General features: G+C 34.1%; 1 protein-coding gene across 1 annotated transcript; it reads right to left on the bottom strand.

Moving 5' to 3' along the window:
• Positions 1–1,652: 1,652 nt before the first annotated feature.
• On the bottom strand, positions 1,653–22,578 carry CDC14A (cell division cycle 14A; the record flags this gene model as incomplete). Its single annotated transcript, XM_009585393.1, is given in 9 exon segments — positions 1,653–1,682; positions 11,179–11,239; positions 11,241–11,501; positions 12,444–12,572; positions 14,211–14,258; positions 14,837–14,952; positions 17,359–17,515; positions 19,835–19,973; positions 22,344–22,578. Coding segments are annotated over 9 exon segments (1,176 nt in total), but the record flags the coding sequence as incomplete, so codon positions are not given.
• Positions 22,579–22,833: the final 255 nt, after the last annotated feature.

Here is a 22,833-nt window from a genome sequence, read left to right on the forward strand (position 1 = left end):
TAATCTATAATTCATATACAGTATATTGTATATATATGCACACACATGCTACTTTGTGTGTGTATGTTACATATACGCAGTTGTGAAAAAAGTACAGTATTGCATGTAAATTTTATTCAGTGATTTATATAGCTGCTCTCAGTATTGCTTATTAACACTTTCAGTACAACTTCCCATAGCAATTTGTGGTCTGATCTTTTTAAAAAATAATGTGGCACTTTATCTTAACTTCAGTTGTAAAGCAAATGCAGGGCATTCACAGGTCTTCAGGAACAAAGACTGACAATTCAGCCAAGTTTTATTTTCAAGTTTCCGTAGATATCGGAAAAACTCATAGGTAACAGATCTGTTTTGTTTTTGTCTTCTAAATTAGTGGCAAATCAAGTCCTCAGAGCTGTTTATATTTTTTTGCTTATTACGCATTTTGGAGTTCTGAAAATTTTACACGTGATCTTTAGTACTTCACTATAATACCACTTCATTCTAAGTCTCATTCCTTGTTACACCTGATTAAACTATACGTTAAAGAGCATCTTTTCTACTGACAAAAACATTCTGTGATACAGGATGTTACATTAGCTGTATGTTTAACAATAATTAAAAAGTTTATGAAGCATCCAATTTATAAATGAAAATTTAATATACTTCCAACATTTACTTTAGTATGCTTTGCTAATGAAACTGTACGCATACTGGCAAATGTAGGTTAAAAACATCGAAGTATGCAGCACTGCCAAATTCATTGTACAAACACATTCTTACCAACTTAAGTTTGGTTTGCCTTCATTTTTGCAGTATATATTGCATAGCAAAATTTAACGTTCTACATTGAAAAGAAAGAAGTTAAAACATTCCTTTAAGACAAATTGAAAGAAAGTGTTAATTGTACACTGGAATAATCAGGTAAATTACTTTCTCTTTGCAATGGAAGATGTAAGTTATATTACATCTCAACAAATATTTTCCCTTTATTTTTCTTTCATAGTGTTTCCTTATGAAACATTAGCAGCTGAAAGTAGAAAGCAGACTATGTATCAAGTGCTTTCAGTTGACAGTGTGATAACTCTGTCTCTCACTAGTTAGACTTCCATTAAGTTACCAGAAGACCAATTAGTGAAAAAGTAATTACACTAGGCTTTTAGCAATAATGATGGACCCATAAAACAAGAAAAACCATCTTGTTCATAAAAAAATTTTCATCTTTGATAAACACATAAAAATTCTTTAAAATACACATTTTTGTAGCAAAGTAGTGAACAACACTAAATTAAAATATATTCTAATTTTTACATATTTTTAATATATATTGCTTACCAAAATATTCTCTTAATACATATTTTAACACTGTACACAAATTAATAAATGCCTAATGAAACTCATTAGAAATATATTCAAGCTGTCTCAACATTAAAAATTTAAATCTGTATATAACATAGGGTAAAATCATTTCCATAAATTCAACATCAGTGCATCTGCAGTAGTCATTAACAAGAAATTTCTGCCTGTTAAGAAGTCTCCTCTTGGTGTTAAGGTTTTAATATGTCTTGTATTGAAGATTCCTCCTCAGAGTGAGCTTCCTTCCTTAAGTTCTTCTCCTTCATGAAGGACTTCAATTTTAAGAGCTCAACAGGTTTCACCAAAGCAGGAAGGCTTTAGTACTGAACATACTCAGACTGAAGGGACTGTACAGAGAAGAAAAACTGATTAAAACTCACTGGGGAGGTTATGCTTGTATATGATACGCATTTTGCACTTAAAGATAAGGAGTAGGGGAAGGACAGGAAGAAGGAAAATAAACAGAGAGTTGGAGAGGGATCTGAATCTCTGCATAGGTAAAAATGAATAAAATAGAAGGAACTCAAACACTGGATAAAGTCCATCAACTTTCCTGCATCTACACTTACTTTTCCAAACCAAATTCTAGAGATTCTTGAAGAAAGTGTTACAAGTCCTTTAAAACACCACCTTAAAAGAATACCTTAAAAATGTGTTGGAAAAACATGATTGCAGTTACTATAATTGAATTGTTTCCATTTATCCTGAATGAGAATCAAAGTGCTACTGTAAAAAATACAGCATACTTTAGATGCCGATTCAGGTAGTGACATAGGAAACAAATATGGTGTAGCTAATTACTGAGAAAAAAGTACAATTATGCACATGAATAAATTTATGTATGATTACTAAAACCAGATGAAAATGAAGCACTGCAAATGGTTCATCTGGATTAGCAGTCAATATAATTAACAGGAAAGCATAACCTGGTCTACTCTATTTATTTACATTTCTGGTTCTACTGAAGTCTAAGGTTTTATTATAAAGTCATTAATCAGTTTAGACAGCATCCAAATATTTTATTACCTCCTATACAGATGTGTTCAGGAAGTCATTCTGATGAATAAAAAGTCTTATCTGAGAGCACTGTTCACTGTACTAGTATGGTTATAAACAAATAGCAAATAAAAAAAACAAACTATATTTTAAAACTGCATCAATTCATCAGAATTAGAGAGAACTACTGGAGAACAACATGAATCCCAAGAAAGCTCAGAACCTTGGAGTCTTCTCTTTCTACTATTCCTAACTAGCCACTACAGAAATGCTCTTTGGCATCCATAGTGAAATCTATAAGTAGAAGTGCATAAATCTTTAGAACTCTAACTAATATCACAAAACCACTTTTTTTTCTCTATCTTAAGTCTTAGTATATATTTCCAAAGTTGTCTTTTAAATGCATTTTCACATCTTGAAGATCTGACACCATCTGGATATTCTTTCCTAGGTTGAAAAAGAAGTGCTGTTCAGCATATAAAGATTTGAATACCACTGACTAAAAAGGGTCTGTTTTTAGTACTGAATGGATTCAACATGAAGGGTATAGAAAATACTTTACCATAAAACTAAACAGATGTAACAAGTATTTTTCATTATAGGCTCAGAATCACCATGGAATACACAATCATAGAAACTTATTTTTCCCCACTCCATTCTCTAATAATCATTCTGGATTATTAGCTTTGGTAAGAGCATTTGTCAAGCTATTTATTACATGTGTAAGAGTGAGGCAAAAGGAATAGCTCTTCATCAATGAGCACTTGAAACTTCTGCTCTCTTAATGATCCTCAAAGCTTTCTCGTTTTCAGAAGTGTATTTTAACAATCAGAAAGATGGTTACACTTAACTAGAGTAGTATTTGAAATGGATCCTTCAAAACTGAATTCCAAGTAAAGTTGATTAACAAACATAAAAAAATGCATGAAGTTTAATTAATACACTTGTATGTTGTACAGTAATAGATTATTTTACGCTTGGACAGATGAAAAGTGACCAGAAAGCACTGTACACTTTTGGTAGCTAGTGTTAGTTGACAAAGAACTATGAACAGCAGCCTTTTACTTAGCAGACAGTAGTAACCAGGAATTCTACATCATAGTTTAAATAAATGAACAAGCAAACCATAAATTAAAGATTCTGAAGTTTACACTAAAAATCTTGAAATTGTTAGGAACCCAAGTTACAAAAATACAGAAAAAAATTAATGGCAACATATAAAAAAGAATAAATATCCACGCAGAACAGATTGCGTAGAAACAAGATAGCATGGTTTGTTGATTTTCATTGGGTAGGCAGGGTTTAATTTATTTATTTTCGAATTAAGAAATATGTTTTTCAGTGTGTTCCCACCCTCACAATAGCTCTACTTCACATAGCAATGATTTCTTCCTAATGTTTCAAAGCCTTTTCTGAATACAGGGAAGAATTAAATCTAAGCAGCATTTTTTCCAGATTAAGATTAATTGATGTGATTTCCCATAAAGTTCATATTACTAAAAACATGGTGATAGCCGTAACAACTGAGCTGTTGTAAAGTATACGGACTAATTTTTGAGTTTGAAAAATGAAATTATAGCTGGAGACGGTTGGGTTTTTTTTTTGCTTTTGCAGTTAAGTAATTTGTGCTCTTAAATCTCTTCACATTGTCCAAAGAAATTGACTGTAATATTTCAAAGCCTGTAATTGTGATTTTTTTTCCTTTTTTTTAAAATCTTTTGAGGAGTTTTCTATTTTAAAATTTACATTTTTACCTCCTGTTCACAGTGACTCAAAGTATGGCCTGTGATTCTGAAAGCTTTACGAAAAACAAAAAGCCCCAATCCACCTTTACAAGTCATATGCTGGTATTTAACAAAATCTTATTTAAAATAGAGGTAAAAATAGAAGGAAAAAACCAAAGAAAATTGACTGCTGAATTGCAATGATGAGAGTGTAAAATCAGTTAATTGAGTAGAATTCTCAATGTGTACTCCTACAGTGGTCCCATGCAGTGTCAAGCTTGGCATTTTATACCCAAGTATCAGACATTTAAACAAAGAACTAAGAATTAGTTAGCTTCACTACAGTTAAAGATATCTAATGAAGTTCACACTGAAGCAACTGCTTAGATCACTATTATTTTTCTTATTCAATAGGAGGCACAGAAAGCCTTCTGGAAGAGAAAATAAGCCACAGATGCATCTAGGCACTAGAACCGTATTTACATGCATTCAGCGTCAGGACCAAGTCAGCTGCGGGTTAATTTTTAAGAGGGAACAACCCTATAGCATTTAGGGCTATCTGTTAGGATTTGAACATGCACTTTTTCCAGATAATTGCAAAAAGTAGTTTAAGTTTTTTGAATTGTGCATCAACTCTCCCGAAACATTGTTGCAACAGGAGTGTTGCAACAGGCAAGAATTACCATGAATACACAAGATCCACTAAAATAAATCAGGATATATTATAGAAAATGCATACGCACTTGAAGGTATCCTTTGAGTCTGCTAAATTTACAGATCAGTAAGATGCACTAGTGTTTGTCTCCCTTTTTGCAAAGGCTGTCCTATATTCATTACTGGTAAGTTCTTATTAAGAAAAACTATTCCACAAGTATAAAGATCATGTATATGAATTTTAAAATACTGCTACACTTCTCAATTTTTTGAAATTTTTCCATCTTGCTAGTTTCCATGACAGCTATAGAAGCAAAAGGTGACTCATCTTAAGACTACCCAGTTACATACTCTTCAATAAAAATACATTTTAAAGAGAGATATTTGGATTTATAACTATTGTAAGAACAAAGTAAAAATCTTATTTTGGCACCTTAAATGTGATTATATGCAGTAAGATTATTTCTGCAAATTATAATTGTGAGAGATTCTGTTTAATCAAAACATCCAATTTGTAAAATTTGCACATAAAGTATTTATTCTATTTGGCTAGAACAGCAAGTTGTCTATTCTATGAAAATCAAGCTTTTCTTCTAGATCATCAGCATACAACAGCATAAACACAATAAAAAGGAAGTGGATTATAAGCTTATACTGATGAAGGACAAAAACCATTAGGGAAAAATGCATGGCTGACAAAAACAGGAAGTCATAGTCATGGTTATTTTTTGTTTGTTTTAAATGGAATGTGGAACAATAGTATTAATAAATGTTTTTCAATGTTTCATTACAAAATGGGGGGGGGGGGGGGGGGGATTGGGGGGGGTGGTGGTGTGGTTTGGTTTGGCAAATAACTTTTTCTTCCATACTGTGAAAAAAACATTATGTACTTGCATTTCATAAAAATGAAGTTCCCAATTTTCTCACTAATGAGATTAAAGAATATTAATTAGAAATGAAAATTTACTTTCCTAACCATCTTAAAATGCTCCTGCACCAGTCGTGTTGACACTTAAACTTAGAAAGAGAAATATGAGTGATAAATAAGGTGATTTTCTAAAATAGAGTATCTACACGATTACAGATGGTTAGCTTGATATCTAACTCGGATAAGTGAGATTCTGCTAATAAAAAGAGGACCAATATAATTCACGTCATTCAAGAGTTCTTTGATGAGATAAGTTAAATGAATAACCATAACCACCAGTATATATAATAGACTTCTGTCAGGTACATTATCTGATGTGCTCCAATTAGAAAAAAGTGCAATGTAATACAAACACTGTTGCAACAAGACTAAGATTTGGTTGACAAGACTTCCAAGTAATTTCAGCATCTAAAGCAGTGAAGTGGAAATCATTAAACAGAATTGTTTTTAACAGAATTCTGCCAGAACTTGTATTAAGACTTGATGCTACTCCATATTTTGCTCATGAGCTTAAGACCACTGATGAATATCACCAAAAGCAAAATAGCTGGATATCAGTGGTTGAAGTGGTAAGACAAAACAATCTTCCTTCATTGGTTAATTGGTCCCATTAAAAAGAAGGGAGAAAAAAAAAAAAAAGATGATGCTTTTATAGAGCCAAATGCAAAGTTCCACATAAAAAAAAATCAGGGAATGCAGGACATTGGACTAAAATACAAGTCAGTATCTTGGATAGCAAGAACTCTTTTTTCTTCTCCCCATGAACTCCCAGTGCATTACAGTTAAAGAAGCTAACACAAGTTATGGATTTATAAGCAGGACAGCACCGAGTAGCAGCTTTCTGGACCTGAAAGATGAATGTTGGAGCGATGCATCTACTTCTTTAAAAAGGTTTTTCAAAAACTGCAAAGGATTTGAACACTTTCCAAAAGGACCTTTGAGCCAACTTAGCTTATCAAAAGACAATCAAGTTGAGATGACTAGCATGAAATATCTTCATGACAGGAAAATAAGGAAATAAAGGACTATAACAGTGACATAATAAAGAGAGACAGCAAGTTTCAGATTAAAAGTTAAATGGTTTTAAGCATGACTGTATTCAACCAGTGGGACCAATTATCAAGAAAAATTGTATCGTCTTCAAAATAAACCACCATCAAGATGGATCTGTATTAGCCAGTAAATCAGAGGCTCACTACCAGACAGCAGCTAGAGATTAAATGATCAAATAATCTACTCTTGTCTTAAACACTGTGACATCACAGTAACTGCACTCAACTCAGTCAATTGTGCATAAAACGGGTAACAATTTAGTGCACTCCACTGTGATTGTGATAGATGCACAGGGCCATATAGTATATTAAGCAGCACATGCAACATTCAGGACATGTTTGAAAAACATCTTGCAAGCAGGAAAGCAGTTTAACCATTATTATATTGAAATAAGATTACAGGTAAGTCAGAAACTTGTATTTTGCTACATAGACTTTGCATGGCATGATTCTTCCTAAGAAATGCTGGTTCTCACATCACAATACATAAAATCCTTTTTCTCTCACCTCACTCTTCCAGATAAGATGGATATAGCATCTCATTTAAAGATCTTGCTATATTTGACTGTGTATAACCTCTACTCCTAATCAGCAAATGATATAAAGCCAACAACTGTTCAAAGGTTACACTCTTACATCCTTCCATGCATTACTAAGTCATTAAGATAGGTAGGAAGATTAAAAATGTTCTTAAAACAGGAGAAACGTGCATTCTAGAAAGTTACTTTTTCTGCAAAAATGTTTCCCATTCAACCCAAAACTTTATACTATGCCTAAAAGTATTTAATTTAAATCACTGTTTTAAGTCACTTAATAGTTTTATTGCAAGGGAGCAACAATTCATTTCCCTCTTTACCAAGATGTGCATAGCTATAGTCCCTCCCTGATGTCAAGATGGCTGTTCACCTGTTCATGAACTGCTCTTTTCCTCTTCCTTAAATTAAGCAGTAATCAACATTCTTTGCTTTTCTCCCTAAGTATTTTAGTCACCCTTATCTAAGAAGGAAACGTGCTACAATACTAGAAGAGACAGTTACATTGTAAACCCAGCCCCTCTCCCCACATACATTTGGGGAATTTTTGTATCAATTCCATTATTTTGAACCTTGAGGTGAAATAGAAACATAGTGCTAACCTAGAATTCTGTAAATATCCAGACATAAATAAGAAACAAAGTGTCAACCATTATTTAATTTCTTAGCCTACGCTTATGGAACAATCCCACTAACTTTGATTTTGTTGTTAAAAATTATTTGTAGCATAAAGGTATGGCAACTACCTTTCCAAAGGAGAAGACAGTTCTTCGTTTTTAAGATGTTGTATTTTCTTCAACCTTTTAATATGTTTGAGGAAATGTGCTGATTATTTCTGTAATAGTTTATGTTATCATTTGGTACGCTTGTGACTTCTGGCCTATTGTGAATAATGTCAGCTTATTTTCATGACTGAGTCACATCAGAGTTATAAGGGGTTTCTTTGCATGTAGGTTTACATACTTATGCATAATATGCAGCTGTAATTAGAATATGGAAAAAAACTCTAAGAATTGCTGCTGGCAGCATATCCTGGGGGTGCTGGTTGACAGCCGGCTGAACAGGACCCGGCCGTGTGCCCAGGTGGCCAAGAAGGCCAACGGCATCCTGGCCTGTATCAGAAATAGTGTGGCCAGCCGGAGTAGGGAGGTGATCGTGCCCCTGTACTCAGCCCTGGTGAGGCCGCACCTCGAATACTGTGTTCAGTTTGGGGCCCCTCACTACAAGAAGGACATTGAGGTGCTGGAGCGTGTCCAGAGAAGGGCAACGAAGCTGGTGAAGGGCCTGGAGCACAAGTCTTATGAGGAGCGGCTGAGGGAACTGGGGCTGTTTAGCGTGGAGAAGAGGAGGCTGAGGGGAGACCTCATCGCGCTCTACAACTACCTGAAAGGAGGTTGCAGTGAGGGTGAGATGGGTGTTGGTCTCTTCTGCCAAGTAACTAGCGATAGGACGAGAGGAAATGGCCTCAAGTTGCGCCAAGGGAGGTTTAGATTGGATATTAGGAAAAGTTTCTTTACTGAAAGAGGGGTCAAGCCTTGGAACAGGCTGCCCAGGGAAGTGGTGGAGGCCCCATCCCTGGAAGTATTTAAAAGACATGTAGATGAGGTGCTTAGGGCCATGGTTTAGTGGGCATGGTGGTGTGGGGTTGACGGTTGGACTTGATGATCTTAGAGGTCTTTTCCAACCTTAATGATTCTATGATTCTATTCTACGATTCTATGATTTACAGAAGGTACAATAGAAAAGAATGGGAATGGGTTGACCTTCCAAAGAATTATTGTTCAAGTACATTAAATATGAGACAATATTGAAGGTGAAAAATAAAAAAAAAAAAAGAATCAGACACTTTACCACCTAGTTATTCAGATGAGTGATTGCTCTCTACCATTGCTGGTGTATTGACTTTGGTTCCAGTACTCTCAACTGGAGCCTCTGTCAGTCGTCCTGAGGACTGAACTTCTGAAAGCATATTGGATAAAAGACTAGCAACACTTAAAAAGGCTGACTTTCCAGAACCATCAGAATTCATGAACAAATGAAAGACTCATGGATGTATCTCAAATCAAACATCCTCAGCTTGCTATACAGCTTTTCACCTCTCCCCTCATCTCTACGCCTGGAGGACTTAAACCAAATCAGTTACTTAAACTAAAACAGTTCTCTTGTTCGAGAACTGATTTCATCATAAGAAAACTGGGATGGTTTCTATATCCAACTTGAGAAAAATTTCCATTATATATAGTTTACCTCAATCCCATGTAGCAGGTAAAAAACACAGCCAAATTAAAGACGTAAAACAACTTCAAAAAACTGAGAGGATGTGGTAATATTCAAGAAGGCCCTTACAAATAAGTTACTGCTGATATTTAAAGTAAAGTTTAAACTCAAATTTAAACTCAATGCAGAACACTCAGTGATCCTAAGATCATGGAATATTAACATTTATTTCCAGACAAGTTGTAGTGGATAAGAAGCTAAATGTACTTTCAAACAAGGAGTCTGAAAGCATCAAGTATTTTAAAGAGTTGCTTTAGGTCAAACACATCCTAGTAGAGTAACTCTACTCCTTTTCCAGTGGAAGTATCCATTGAATTTATGAGAATACAGAATCAAGTTCCCTCAACTAACTTCATTTTCAATGTACTTTGTATACTAGTTAGGTTTCAGTCACTGCAATTTAATTCCACAATGGAACAGTAAGAATTTATTTCCTACTGTCGCCTATCCTTAGAAAGTGCAATTCATACTCTCAAGCTATAAACATGTGGCTTCAGAACTGTAAGTGGTGCCACATACTAGCTGTTAACGAGAGGGTAGATCCCCCACTTCTTCAGGAAAAAGAGAACATTAACCCATGAATGATCTTTTTGGCTGACATCCTAGTTACATTCAATCTGTGTATTAGCTGTTTGAAGACAGAGGACTCACCACACTCAAAAACAGTAGCAGGTATAACACTAAAACTTTCTTTATACTGAAACAATTTATCAGTGGTAAGGAAGCAGAAGAGAAGGTGTAATATTCTGAAGTTAATTTTATACGAAGGTAATTTTATTTCCAGCAGCTAAAAAAATAAAAATCTGAAGTGTCAGTACTACTAAACAGAGACTGACAGGTTCAATTAATTGTAGGCAATATATTCCATTAAAAAGACTGCACTAATTTTTATAGTTAGTAGGATATCAAATCTTTGGAAACCAGATATTTTAAATTGTTTTTATAGTAGCAAATATGGTTTTTTCCCCTAAATTCCTAATTTCATAATGGAAGTTTCTCTGGTCTCTCTTCTCTGCATTTTGTATAGAATCACTTTCAAGTTGCATTAATTTATCCGTGCATCCTCTTTATACAGACTCTTTCACACAGAAAAAGGGCACAAAATAAGCCCAACGTAGCAAAGTTGTTGAGGAATGAAAGCTAAACTGGTGAGACCATCAGAAATATCTTGCTCTAAAATACTTTTCACATTTGGTGTTAGAAAAGGACTAGGTTTCAAGTCAAGTGGACTCATCTTTCAAATGAGCCCTATCTTTAGGAATGTTGTACCTTCCATTTAGTATGATACATACAAAGGCTTCTTTGAATCTATTACTGCATGAAGATTAAGATACATAATAAACTTATAAACCATGTTATGGAAAATTTGAAATAAAAAAAAAATCTAAAGGGTAAGAACATCCATAAAAAAGATATCAGAAAAGGTGTTCATTTAAGTTCAGGAGTGATTTATTTTCATGAACCCCTCTATGATCTAGATGCTTGAAAGAGATGGAAAAAAAGCAGCTGAAATGATAATTACTTAAAAAGGTAACAGACAAAGGTGCTGTTCAAAAACATTAAAGGAAGGCAGAGAATGATGCTGGGTTAAGATTTTTTTGCGACAGCTTTGCTCGCAGAAGTAAGGAAGATAAGCATCGGTCAGATGCCTGAAAGTGCTATTGTGACTATGAACTTACAGGAATTGATTGACTCTGGTATCGTGCTGGAGGAGTTGTAAGGCCCATAAAGGAAGGTTGATGCATAGTCATCTGTCACGACGCTGTGAAAACTGGTTTGGCTGCTCAGGTTGTTGCCACTACTGCTGTTTCTGTTGTATAAGTTGTTGTTCAGTTCATGGTTATTTCTGTGAGGCAGCTGCAAGCTGCCATTCAAGTGGCTGGAGATTTGGCTTACAGAAAAACCTGTCCTAGAGGACGATGATGTCATTTTGCTCTCATCATCATCTGAAGCAGCATACAGGTTCCCTAGAGAACTGGCTAGTCTGGAGTTTATGGAAACGCTGAATGGAAAACACATGTGGGGAAAAAAAAATACATACAAGGTATGTACAGATATATAAAAAAAAAAAAAAACAGACAACTCAGAAGACATTAGGTGAATAACACAGACCATTCTGAAATAATTTGTGTCTGCACACAGCTCTGAAATAATGAAAACCAGAATTCTTTGTCAGGAGTTCCCAAACTTTGTTTATTCAAGCACTACCCCAGCCAGCTTTCACCTCTGTCAAACCATATGCACATGCAGGAGATTGTGTTAAAAGGTTCAGGCAGTGGCTGATCTACACTGAAGTGCTTCATGTACATGTTAACAGTTTAAGAACTCCTCTTCTGTTTCTTGAAATCAGTAATGTAATACAAGTCTTCAAGTAACCAAGAAGTAATATGCTAAAATTTGAGAATAGAAATAGGGTGTCCTGAAATATCTCCTTAAGTTAGTTATTTTCTTCAAGTAAATATTTGTGCCCAGAAGTTACTAAAAATGCATCAATCATTCTAAATTTCATTTAATATCCCTAATTACTTAGTACAATAGTAATAATGGAATTAAATAGCAATAAATCAAGGGTTCATAAAAATCATATTAATTACCACTCAGTATTCTTCTGAGATTAACAGTATATAGACTTGTGGGAATACTTGCAAAACTTCTGTAAACTCAGATGAGTGAAAAAAAAAAACCCTGAGCAATGTAATACTGTTTCTGACTTGATACAATCCCACCAAAACTCTTGTATCAGTAGTATAGGTTTTGGTTTTTGTTTGTTTTTTAAATCTGCAGGCAACTAAAGTTTGGCTAGTGGAACAGCAAATCACTTTGTAAGTAAATTTAAGCCTTCTTACACCCAAGAACAGCAAGCGCTTCATAGACTGCATATGAGCTGAAAACCATTGTTGTATACAGGAAGTATTTGTACCAAAATGAGAATAAGAAAAAAAACCTTTTAAGGTTAGAGCCTGAGGATGTGGGAATTCTGCTTATTCTTTCTGCAGATGGTGAATTAACTGCCATCACTTTGGAGGCCTTCAGAGGAGACATGGATCCTTCTGTGCTACCTGAAGTATTCAGTCTAAAAGGAGTGCAGAGTTTTAGTGAGAAGCAAGATTTTTCTAATTGAAATATACATCTCAGAAACACATACAGTCTTTCAATACATAGACTGGTATTTTAGAAAGTGGGAATTCTCAAGTCTGAGTCCGGAGAACTAGACAGCAAAAACCCAACAGTTTGCCTGTTTTCAAATATCTTTTCACAAAACTTTTCAAATATCCCACTCGCAAGTTTTTCCCCTGCTGTACCATATTATACAGCTATAGGCTACTTTTCACCTTGATAATTTGTGAAGTGTCCATTTTGTATCAAATTTGTTGTAAATTTGATTATAAATTTTAAATATTATAAATTTGAGAAAGAATACTTTTTGTGCTTATAAAACAAGTACGAGTAGAAAAAACCAACACTGTAGCTTCCATGAGAAGAATATAATTTCCAAATGACAGCAAGAACATATTTACAAAGTTGCACAGAACATAGAGCTCTTTCTAGGGTGGGACTCCTAATGACCAAATTCTTCGTATTTTGATAATGAGCTCTAAGTATGGCACACTGGACTACTCAAAAGTGTTAGCATTATAGCTGTCCATATTAGTTTATTAAAAACTAATAAACAAATAGCCTCACAGTAGTATGAAATTCTCTCCATCTGTAGACCAGGGGATATTATCATGATCAGCTCTTAAAGGATGAAAGACCTTGGGTACAAGCTATAAGCACAGAAGGAATAACATCGAGCGGAAATAGCTTTAATTCCACACCAAGAAAGGACAAACAGACATGTCCAAGGTCAGACATCTGGAGTAATCCATCTCAAAAATCCAGGTTGTCACAAAACTGAAGATAATGTGTTCTTTATGATGACAGATATTTTGTCTTACGTGTTGTATTTTAGAAGCAATGGGGTAAAGGATGCAATGGTTACAAAAACCAAAAGACTCAATTCTGCCATTCCTCCAACTCTTAAAATTAAGTCAATTTTCACTCTACGTTTTATTTTCTTTGGGGGGGCACTGTCAGTACCGATTTGAGGTTAGTACAGGTCATAAATGAAATAAACATTTCGAAAATGAGAAGAAACTATTGGCTTTATTGGCTCCACAGACAGTTCTGAACAAAGCACGTAGTAAAGTGTTCAGTGACGACCGTGTATTAAAATATGAAAAGGTACTAAAACTCAATATTTATCTGTTACATCTTCTAAAAAAAAAGTAGTGATCGTATCCACTAAGCAATACGTCTAGTTCATCCACTAAAATACACAGGACAAAAACTGTGATACGCAGGCAATATGTAGCCAATTTAGGCTTTTGAGACAAGTATTTAATTTTACAGAGATTAAGTGGTTATGAGTTAACTAGTCATCCTTCATTGTATAACAGCATAGATATTAGAAAATGTGACTGAGGAAATTACTTGTATGTGCTAATTATTTATTAAGAAGAATTCAAGGTATCCCTGAAGTAAAGCTGTACCCCTCTGTCCATTAGATTTGTTCCCCCCTGCATTTGCAGGTATTTAGAAAAGTTTGTTACCTGCCATTTCTCAGGAGTCTGAAACTGCTAATCAATTGATGTGATAAGTATAATTCAAAACGCTGAAAATTTGAGACCTGAATGGCATATGTTTAGAACTATAATTTTAAAGTTAATACCTGAAAGGTTGTGATATTGACCGGGTGTGCAGTTTCACGTCTTGCAGCCTAAAGAAACCAAAGCAGCAATTTGTCAAAGGATAAAAGCCTTTCCCTGCCCCCAAAGCATATTTGCATGTTTCATACTCGCTTTAAAGTACAAGACTAACAAGAGTTAAGAATTATTGACAATCATTATTTTAATTTACACTTAAACAACAGAGAGGTACATCAGGTTTATTTTCAAACTTCACATTTTTACTGGTTCTGAAAAACTCAAAGTTTATATAAGGAGTACAGAAAAGTAATTATAGAAAGATAACTAAGTTCATTGAAGAATATTTTGTTTGAGATGTAAGTTTTAAAATCCTAGGTAGATATAAATTTGAAGGTTTTGAAATATCTTTTTAACTTTGTCTTTTACTGCTACAGAATAAGTAGGTATCCTGAACAGGGAGACGGGGGAGGGAGGGGAAGAAGAAATTAATAAACCAAATCTGCAACAGATATATACATAGAGAAATTTCCACCACAGAAGGTGGTACAACTAGTACCACTGCCTTAAACAAGGCCATGTACTTGCCATAAAGATCTGATAGCACAGACTGAATTTAAAATTGCAAATTACCTCAGAATTAATTAATTACCTCAGAGCTCCAGTTGTAGCAGAACATGGCCGTCTCCGACTTTTTAAGGCATTAAGTTTATCTCCCTGTGTCATGCCATTCTGAGTTTCCACATCTGCTTTGTCTTCAAAATCGTTCTGGGAAACACAAAGTATGCAAGCAAGGAAATATATCAAATCCTTAGGAGTGGTGTAGTTTCAAAGTATTGAACATCTCCTTCACAAAGATTATAATTTAAAAGGCTAATCTACAGTCTTCTGCATACATGGGGCACTACTCCCTTTGCATTCCAGTAAATTAAATGTGTCACTGTACAAACGCACATTCACAGAGGCTTTTTGCAGAATCTAACCTCAAAGTCAGTTTGGGATGCTTGAGTCTTAACACCAGTATTTATTTACTTCGAAGAAGTCTGTTTTTATAGAACTTAAACTCCAACTCCTTCCTCCATAACTATTTTTAGTTATCATCAATGTAGAAGGGAAGCAGTAACACACAATTTTGTGATATACACAAGATGAGGAAGAAATTTAGATAAAGTTGTGTGTCCTGCAAGAGGAGCTAAAAATCAGCTTTCCTAAATTACTAATTTTTTTTTTAAATAAAAAGTTCTCATGACCTCTACAAAAATACAGTTTTGAAAAAATTTCCCTATGAGAACTTAATAAGGAATATAGGACGAACAGATTTCAGAGTTTTATCCTACTTCTTCTAGCTTTAGAAAGTATTATAAACTCTAAGAAATATTAATAGTGTAGGCCAACACTGTTTAAATGCCTATTTATAATTTCTGACTGATCTCAAAACAGACTTTTCTAAGACCCAAGTATTAAGTAGAGACAGTATCTTAAGTAGCAGAGAAATATGAAAGTTACACAAAGCAAGAAGAGAACTGCGATTTTTTTTTTTTCAAATTGCCAAATGAAAAAAACGTATACCAATTATGCTTCATTTGACCTCAGATCACGTATTTGTTTGTATTACTGCAGTTACCATTGTGCCTAAGTGACCTCACTGCTCTGCATAAAACAGAACAATAGTCTCTGCCATTAACCAAGATGAAAGATTGACAGAAGTAGTAATACAATAGAAGTTAATCAAATGATGTGATGGTCCAAGTGTTGTATTAATTATAGGAAAATATAAATATTTTAGCTAGACTTCATTGAAGACTATATGCTAGGCCATTGTTACCAATCATTCAGCCTCAATGCTGATAAATTTTTTTTCACTGTCTTTACCTGCACAACAGTTATTACACGTAGCTGTTCTGTCCTCTGATTCTTAGGCCTCATGCATTTTTGCGACTGGGAACATTACTTTGTTTTGAGCTTCTAGAGAGCCTACTATAATGAGGTCTTGAAATATAACCAAATATCCAAAGAGATAAAGAGATAAATTATCTTTATTCTGAAAACGGAATGTTAAACAGCTTTAATATGACATCTGTAAAAAACTGAAATATACATATTACAGAGAGGGTTACAGCAGAAAAAAAGCAGCACTGTGAATTTATACTGTGAATCTGCACACAAACTGCTACACAGCGTACAGGTAGTTGAGTTGCCTGCAAGTAAGTTGCCTTGAATATCAGAAGCAGTAAAGCTGTAGTAGTAGCTCAGATTCAAAAACATTACTTTTACGATATGGCTATGTGCCAGCTGTTTTCATGAGGCATACAAGATCATCTCTACAGAGTGTTATATTCTCCAGTTAGTAATCTAGATATTTAACTTTACATATTCCAAGCCACAAATGGAACTTCCAAAAGGGAAATAGTACCTTTACAGAAATGCATTCAGGGTGCTCTTCCGGCTTATGATAGATCACATGATAGATGATTATTTTAATTTATACTAATAAGTATCTGAATAAGGTGCCCACTACATCCCTGGTCTTTTACATCAAGTAAAGGATTCCATCAGCAAACGTAAAAACTCTTTAGTTATTACAGAGTTAAGACAGGATTAATCAAATGCATAGTGCCTCTAAACTGCTTCTCACAGATACTGTAGGAAACTACAGTTTAAGATTTTTACTAGCCCAGAAGCAGAAATATGTTCACTTTAGTTCACACTTCAAGCCTATGCTTCCAATAAATAATTATAAGGTCCCTAAATGTACACATCACATCAGTAATCCATAACACTGTGATAAAGGGATGGACATCTATACACTCATGCATTATTAGCTATAAACTTGGAATAAATAGATTTCCAGGAGGAAAACTGATTACTTTTTTCCCCTCCATTCTCCAATAAACAACTGAAAACCCTGAAAGAATGACTTGAAATAATGCAAACTTTTTGAAGTTTGCAAAGTGACCTGTAACAGTTTTAAATATAACCTAAGCTTTTTTCTTTTTTTTTTTTTGAAAAAGTGAAGATTTGTTCTAATTATGAGCTATTAAAAAAAAAGTTTAGCTATGAAAAAGCAATCTAGTACTAATACAAGTCTAAAAAAATCTAAAAATCATCTATAGCTAGTTATTAAAAGATCAGCTCCATCTCTGCTTCTTTGAAATTTTTCCTGTGATCTCTTACCTCCCTGTATTGATCCAAGTCTTGTATTTTATTCAAGCTCTCACTGATTGAAATGTCATTCAAGCCACAAAGAACTCTGTTAATGTTTCCATCAACTACTCGTTGTTTCTGCTTTGATCGGATGAGATCTCCCTCCAGCCATAACATTGCTTGCTTCCTTTAGGATACACAACCAAATCAATTCATATCAACAAATTTGCATACACATAAAAAACAATATGAAAACATGCTACTCTTACAGATTGCCAACATTTGAATCTTCTGTTCATCTTCATCTGGAAAAAAAAATTCGAATGTCTATCACAAAAAAAAAAAAAGGAAATAATAATTTTCAGTGGTTAAAAACACAACAAAAAAACCCCCCAGAATCACCAAACAGTCTGTATCCATCACAGCAATACTGCAGGTACTAAAAATTCATTTTACAACATCCTACTGGGAAAAGAGATTAACTAAACAGGAATTTGCAATAGTATTTTAAAGGCTTTTACAATGCAACTTAAAAATTAATATAAAATAATGCTTTTATATATGTAATGTGTAGAATAAATGATGATACAGCACTTTCCAACTTCTTATTAGCATGAGTTTTGTGTATACAGGTATTGTGCCGTAAAACTACAGTTGACCTGCACAGTGGAAGTGGTCATAGTCATGTAAAGTTGAACAGGACTCTAGTATCCATTTTCAGAAAATGAAAGATTGTATCCTTCAGACAGGTGGTAAAAAAATAATAATTTAATTGCTACAGTGTGCATGGGCTAAGCAGGCTTTTGTTGATGAGACTCCAATATTCCTCGATAAGGAAGTTTGTTGGGTAGGTACCTGTCATGCTAGTTCCATCCAAGAACTGAGACCCTATTACATATTATTGTAACAAAATTAAATTCCTATACTGAACAGAGAAAAAGTGATTGAATTCATTTTATTCATTCATAAAATGAATTTTAGAAGTTGTATTCATTTTTAGAATGATGCAACTTATGTTAGCTCCTTCTTTCTCAATCCCGTTTTGACACTACTGGTGACATTGCTTGGATTTTGTCTGATTGTCAAAACAGGTATCTATTGCCATTAGGACAATAGAAAATTCTTACTGAACAATACTACAGCTCTTAGCTATGAATAATGTAGGTATGAATGAAAAAAAAACTCTGAAGGATCTTTGCCTATCCATAAAATCAAACCAAGTATTTATACTCCACTGCAGAAAAGACATGGGCCCTGATTTTCCCATCTTTCGAGTAAACAGCACTTACTAATCACACTACCTACTAGCTTTCTCAATTTTACTCTATTGTGGAAGTTATTTTTAAGAGTGCATCATCCAAGCATCAGCATGGTGTGGAGAACTTTAATCTGCCTTCAGTGAGCACTTGTGGTTTGCGAAAGTTTGTGATTCACAGTACTTTGAATAACGGTGGGAGACCTCTCAAATAAAGGAGTGCCCATTCAGTTGCACTGGAAAATAAATAGGAATCCTCATTCGTGCTCAATTTCTTTTATGAATTACAGTAATACTCCTCCTTTCTCTCTGATATCCTATGGATTTTAAGATGCAAGGTTTTACTGTATTTACACAGTATCTAGCAGAGCTGTTGCATTCTCTTTTTTCCAAAAAGAGACAAATTTGTGGTGGATTTTCTCAAAACGTTTTTTCTCATAACAGTGAAAATGCCTCCAACTAAATATTATCATGGTATCAACTCAAAAATATCAGCATAACCACTACAATAGTAAATGCACAATGTAGAAACCACTACAAAATTAAACTTAATGTCTACATCACTGAAGCCAGTGCAATTTGGTCCTTCATTTCCAGTCAGGATCAAACCTTGAATCACCCATTCAAATTATCTGCACAAGAAATGTTCTTAACCCAAACTATACAGTCAATTTTGAGAAGGGGCTGTATTAAAACCATACATTTGTTTTGCTAACGACTATTAGCTCCAAATCAGAAACGCTTCATACATTATGCTACGAATCTGACAGAGATCATAAGCTGTCCACCACGTACTTATTTAATCTTTAGTTACAAGAAAGAAAAAACCATATCAATTATACTATTTTAAGATTCATTTTAAGTGTCATCATAGGCTGTATATAAAGTATATAAAGTCTATCCTTTCTATGTTAATATTTTAATATATCCTTATTGTTGATTTAATCTTTTGTCCACATCTGGACATCACTTTCAACACATTTGTCTTTAACTCCTAAATTCCCCCAGAACACAAACATGCAGAGTCTTGAGACCCTCTGCCCCTTAAGGTGACAAAATGCATAGCACTCCAGAGAAGATGATTGCTACTGAATAAGTTTGATTTCAATCTCAAATTAACTAACCTTGAACATATTGTAACAGGCAGTAATATACGACGTCAGTAGACAGAAAGTAGATCCTATAAATAGTGCAAGATAGACAAGGATGTAGAGAAGCAGTTGATTCTTAGTAGCAAAGAAGTATACATACTCTTCCAAGAAGTGTTGCTGGGGTCCTATAATAGAGCCTGGTCGACATATTCTTATCCAAGCAATGGCTTCAGCATGTGTGAACTTGTAGTGTTTCATTATATAACAGGCAATCAGTGTTCCTGTTCTCCCCAGGCCAGCTACAGAAACACAAATATCAACATTCACATACAAAGTCAGGAGCATTTCATAATTATCAAATTAAAGTATGGGATATGAGAAGACTTCTTTGCAATGTTATTCACCACCTTAATATTTGAAGAAAGAATTTCTGATTCAGTATCCCATTTATCAACATAATTGAATTTCAATGCTGTAGATATAAGAACAAATATATCATACTTATAAAAAGTTAACAGCATTTAACAACGCAATCACTCTTGGCACTTGTACAATTCTACTTCAAACTTTTTTTTTTTTTTTAAAAAAGGCTGATATTTTTAAAAAATGCCATGACCAAGCTGGATACAAACTTTGTATTTATAAAACCAGTAAAAAACAAAATCACAAGTACCTTTGGGAGGCCAACACACATATTTTACAAATCAAGGTTCAAATATATGCAAATACAACACAACAGATAGCAGCATGTGTCTTCTCAGCTAATGGCTTTTTCTTTTTGAATTAGTTTTGTTGTGAAACCAACCTATAAAACTATTCATTGCTATCTATATAAACAGCAACGAATGTTGAGCAGCATATAATTTTATATATCAACAGCTTAAAATAATTTAATCCATTGCCCCCCAAATCACAAACTAATCCTGGTTTTAAGGGGAGAATAGAGAGACAGAAAAATTAGCTTTTACTATCAGACAAATCTCTAACTATAGAGTAAGAATTAATCTCTTTCTAGCCTTATGTCTGATCTACTAGTAAAGTGTCTCCCCATTTAAACCTTATTTTCCCACAAAATACAGTATTTGCGATTTACAGTCTCGTGGAGGCCAGCTATTGTTTATGCACCAACAACTATATAAATGGAAACTCTCTAGGCAGCCAGACATCCTTGCTGACAATTCTATACACAACTACAAGCTCTTCACATTTAACCAATAACTAAATCTTGTTGTGATTTTTGGAAAGTTAAGATGATTGAGGTAAAAGGATGAAAGTAAAAGTTCACAAATAGTGAGATTCCACAACCGTATACGGGAAGACTAGCTCTGAAGAATCACTTAAAAAGGGGAAATACTGTTAGAGAGAGAGCTTTGGGCTTGCGTTTTTGGTTTTGGTTTGTTGGGTTTTTTTAAATGCAAAAAGGAATACAACATGCAAATAGATAACCAAGAGCTATACTATACTAAACATACATCTGAATAAGAAAATGGTCTCTGAAAATTGCAGGTAACATATACTAACTGCATATATCACTAAGACTTCAGTTCTTCTCTCTAAGTTCCTGCTAATGTACAAAGTTTCCATAGCAACCCTTTGCATTAAACCATTCTATAACTGCCGGGACAAGCAATTTCTAGTGTGGAAGCTGTGCTTAGAATACTTCTGCAATAAGAGTACAAGGAAACTACAGACAATACATTAACTCTGAGTTAACTGTTGATTTAACTTTGTATAGGCTTATTTAGAAGGGTGTAAAAAAATGTAAAAAGAGTGAGATTGTTGGTTTGCTTATTAAATGGTCAGACGAAAGACCAAAAATACTTCAGTTTAGCAAGTGCATATCTAAGTCACTAGAAAAGTATATTGTATTCCTTTAGCAACTAAGCCTGGAAAATAACAATCTACTCCTGCTAATCAATAATTTATACTCTCATTTAGTCAATTAGCAGATGTCCAGCTTATTAATGCCAGAATTTCTGGGTTCTAGCCACAATAACAACTTGTTAGCAAATAAATTTATTTATCTTTGAGATGCATGTTTATTTTTCATGGAAAAATTATGAATGAATAGCACTGTTCTTGTTTCAGATCAGCAAGACATTCGTCTCCACAATGTTCTTACACAACTCTAAACATAAATCAAGCCGAACCCTTCAAAGCCTTTGTTAATCATTCTTGACTAAGCATGTTTTGTGTATTTTCTCGCTGATTTGCTGAAATAGGCTGGTTTGAAATGCTGGCATCACAGTAACTCACATTAACTTGAAATGTGGAAGTCATGCTCCACAGAAAAATGTAGAACAGTCCAAAAGCACAAAGAAAACCTTTCAGTCTTTTGCATTTCCTAGCCAATTATCATAATGCTGGGAAAGCATAATGCAAAAGAGAAATCTCTATCAACTAAAACTCAAGCCTTCAAGTGATATTAAGAAAAAACAGAACAATGAACAACAGATTGTCAGTTACTGTAAGTAGTAGTGTAGGATGAAAGAACTTAATATGCACATGAAAATAACAAATATTTGTCACATATTTAGTCAAGTGTCATAAAGCAATATTACTTTCACAACCAGAAAGTGTTATTTTTTAAATTCTTTATTTCTGGAATAAACACTATGGATTTATACTTATTTTGAACTTCAATCTGAGAAATAAATAAGTGCATATACCTTTACAATGTACAGCAATAGCACCATCAGCATTTTCAGAGATGTTCAGGAACCTCTGAACTATACTATCGCTTGGTGTGCTTCCATCTATGAAGAACAGGTCATAATGCTCAAAACCAGCATCAGTAAAGCGTTTTGCCTCATAAATTTTTTTGTTTAGTCTTATGATTGATGTGACATTATGTTTCTTGAAATAGGGAAAGTAGGCTTCAGGTGCATGAAGAGGATAACCTATAAAAAAGTAAAGCAACAATCATTTAATGTCACAGATGAAGTTCAAAGTCCTACTAATCAAAATTGCCCCCAAAATCTTTTTTGAATGATAAACATGCTAATACTGAAAATGCTTTAATATTTTATTCAGAATAAACATGTTAAGTGATAAAAATTGTTCACAAAATGGTCATGAATACCACTATAATTAAAAAAAGGATTAAAAAAAATTAAAGCACAGTATATTATCCAAGCCACTCTCCATCATTTACCAGCA

This window comes from Fulmarus glacialis, unplaced genomic scaffold (genome assembly GCF_000690835.1).
Source record: "Fulmarus glacialis isolate BGI_N327 unplaced genomic scaffold, ASM69083v1 scaffold41890, whole genome shotgun sequence".
Lineage (NCBI taxonomy): Eukaryota > Metazoa > Chordata > Aves > Procellariiformes > Procellariidae > Fulmarus > Fulmarus glacialis.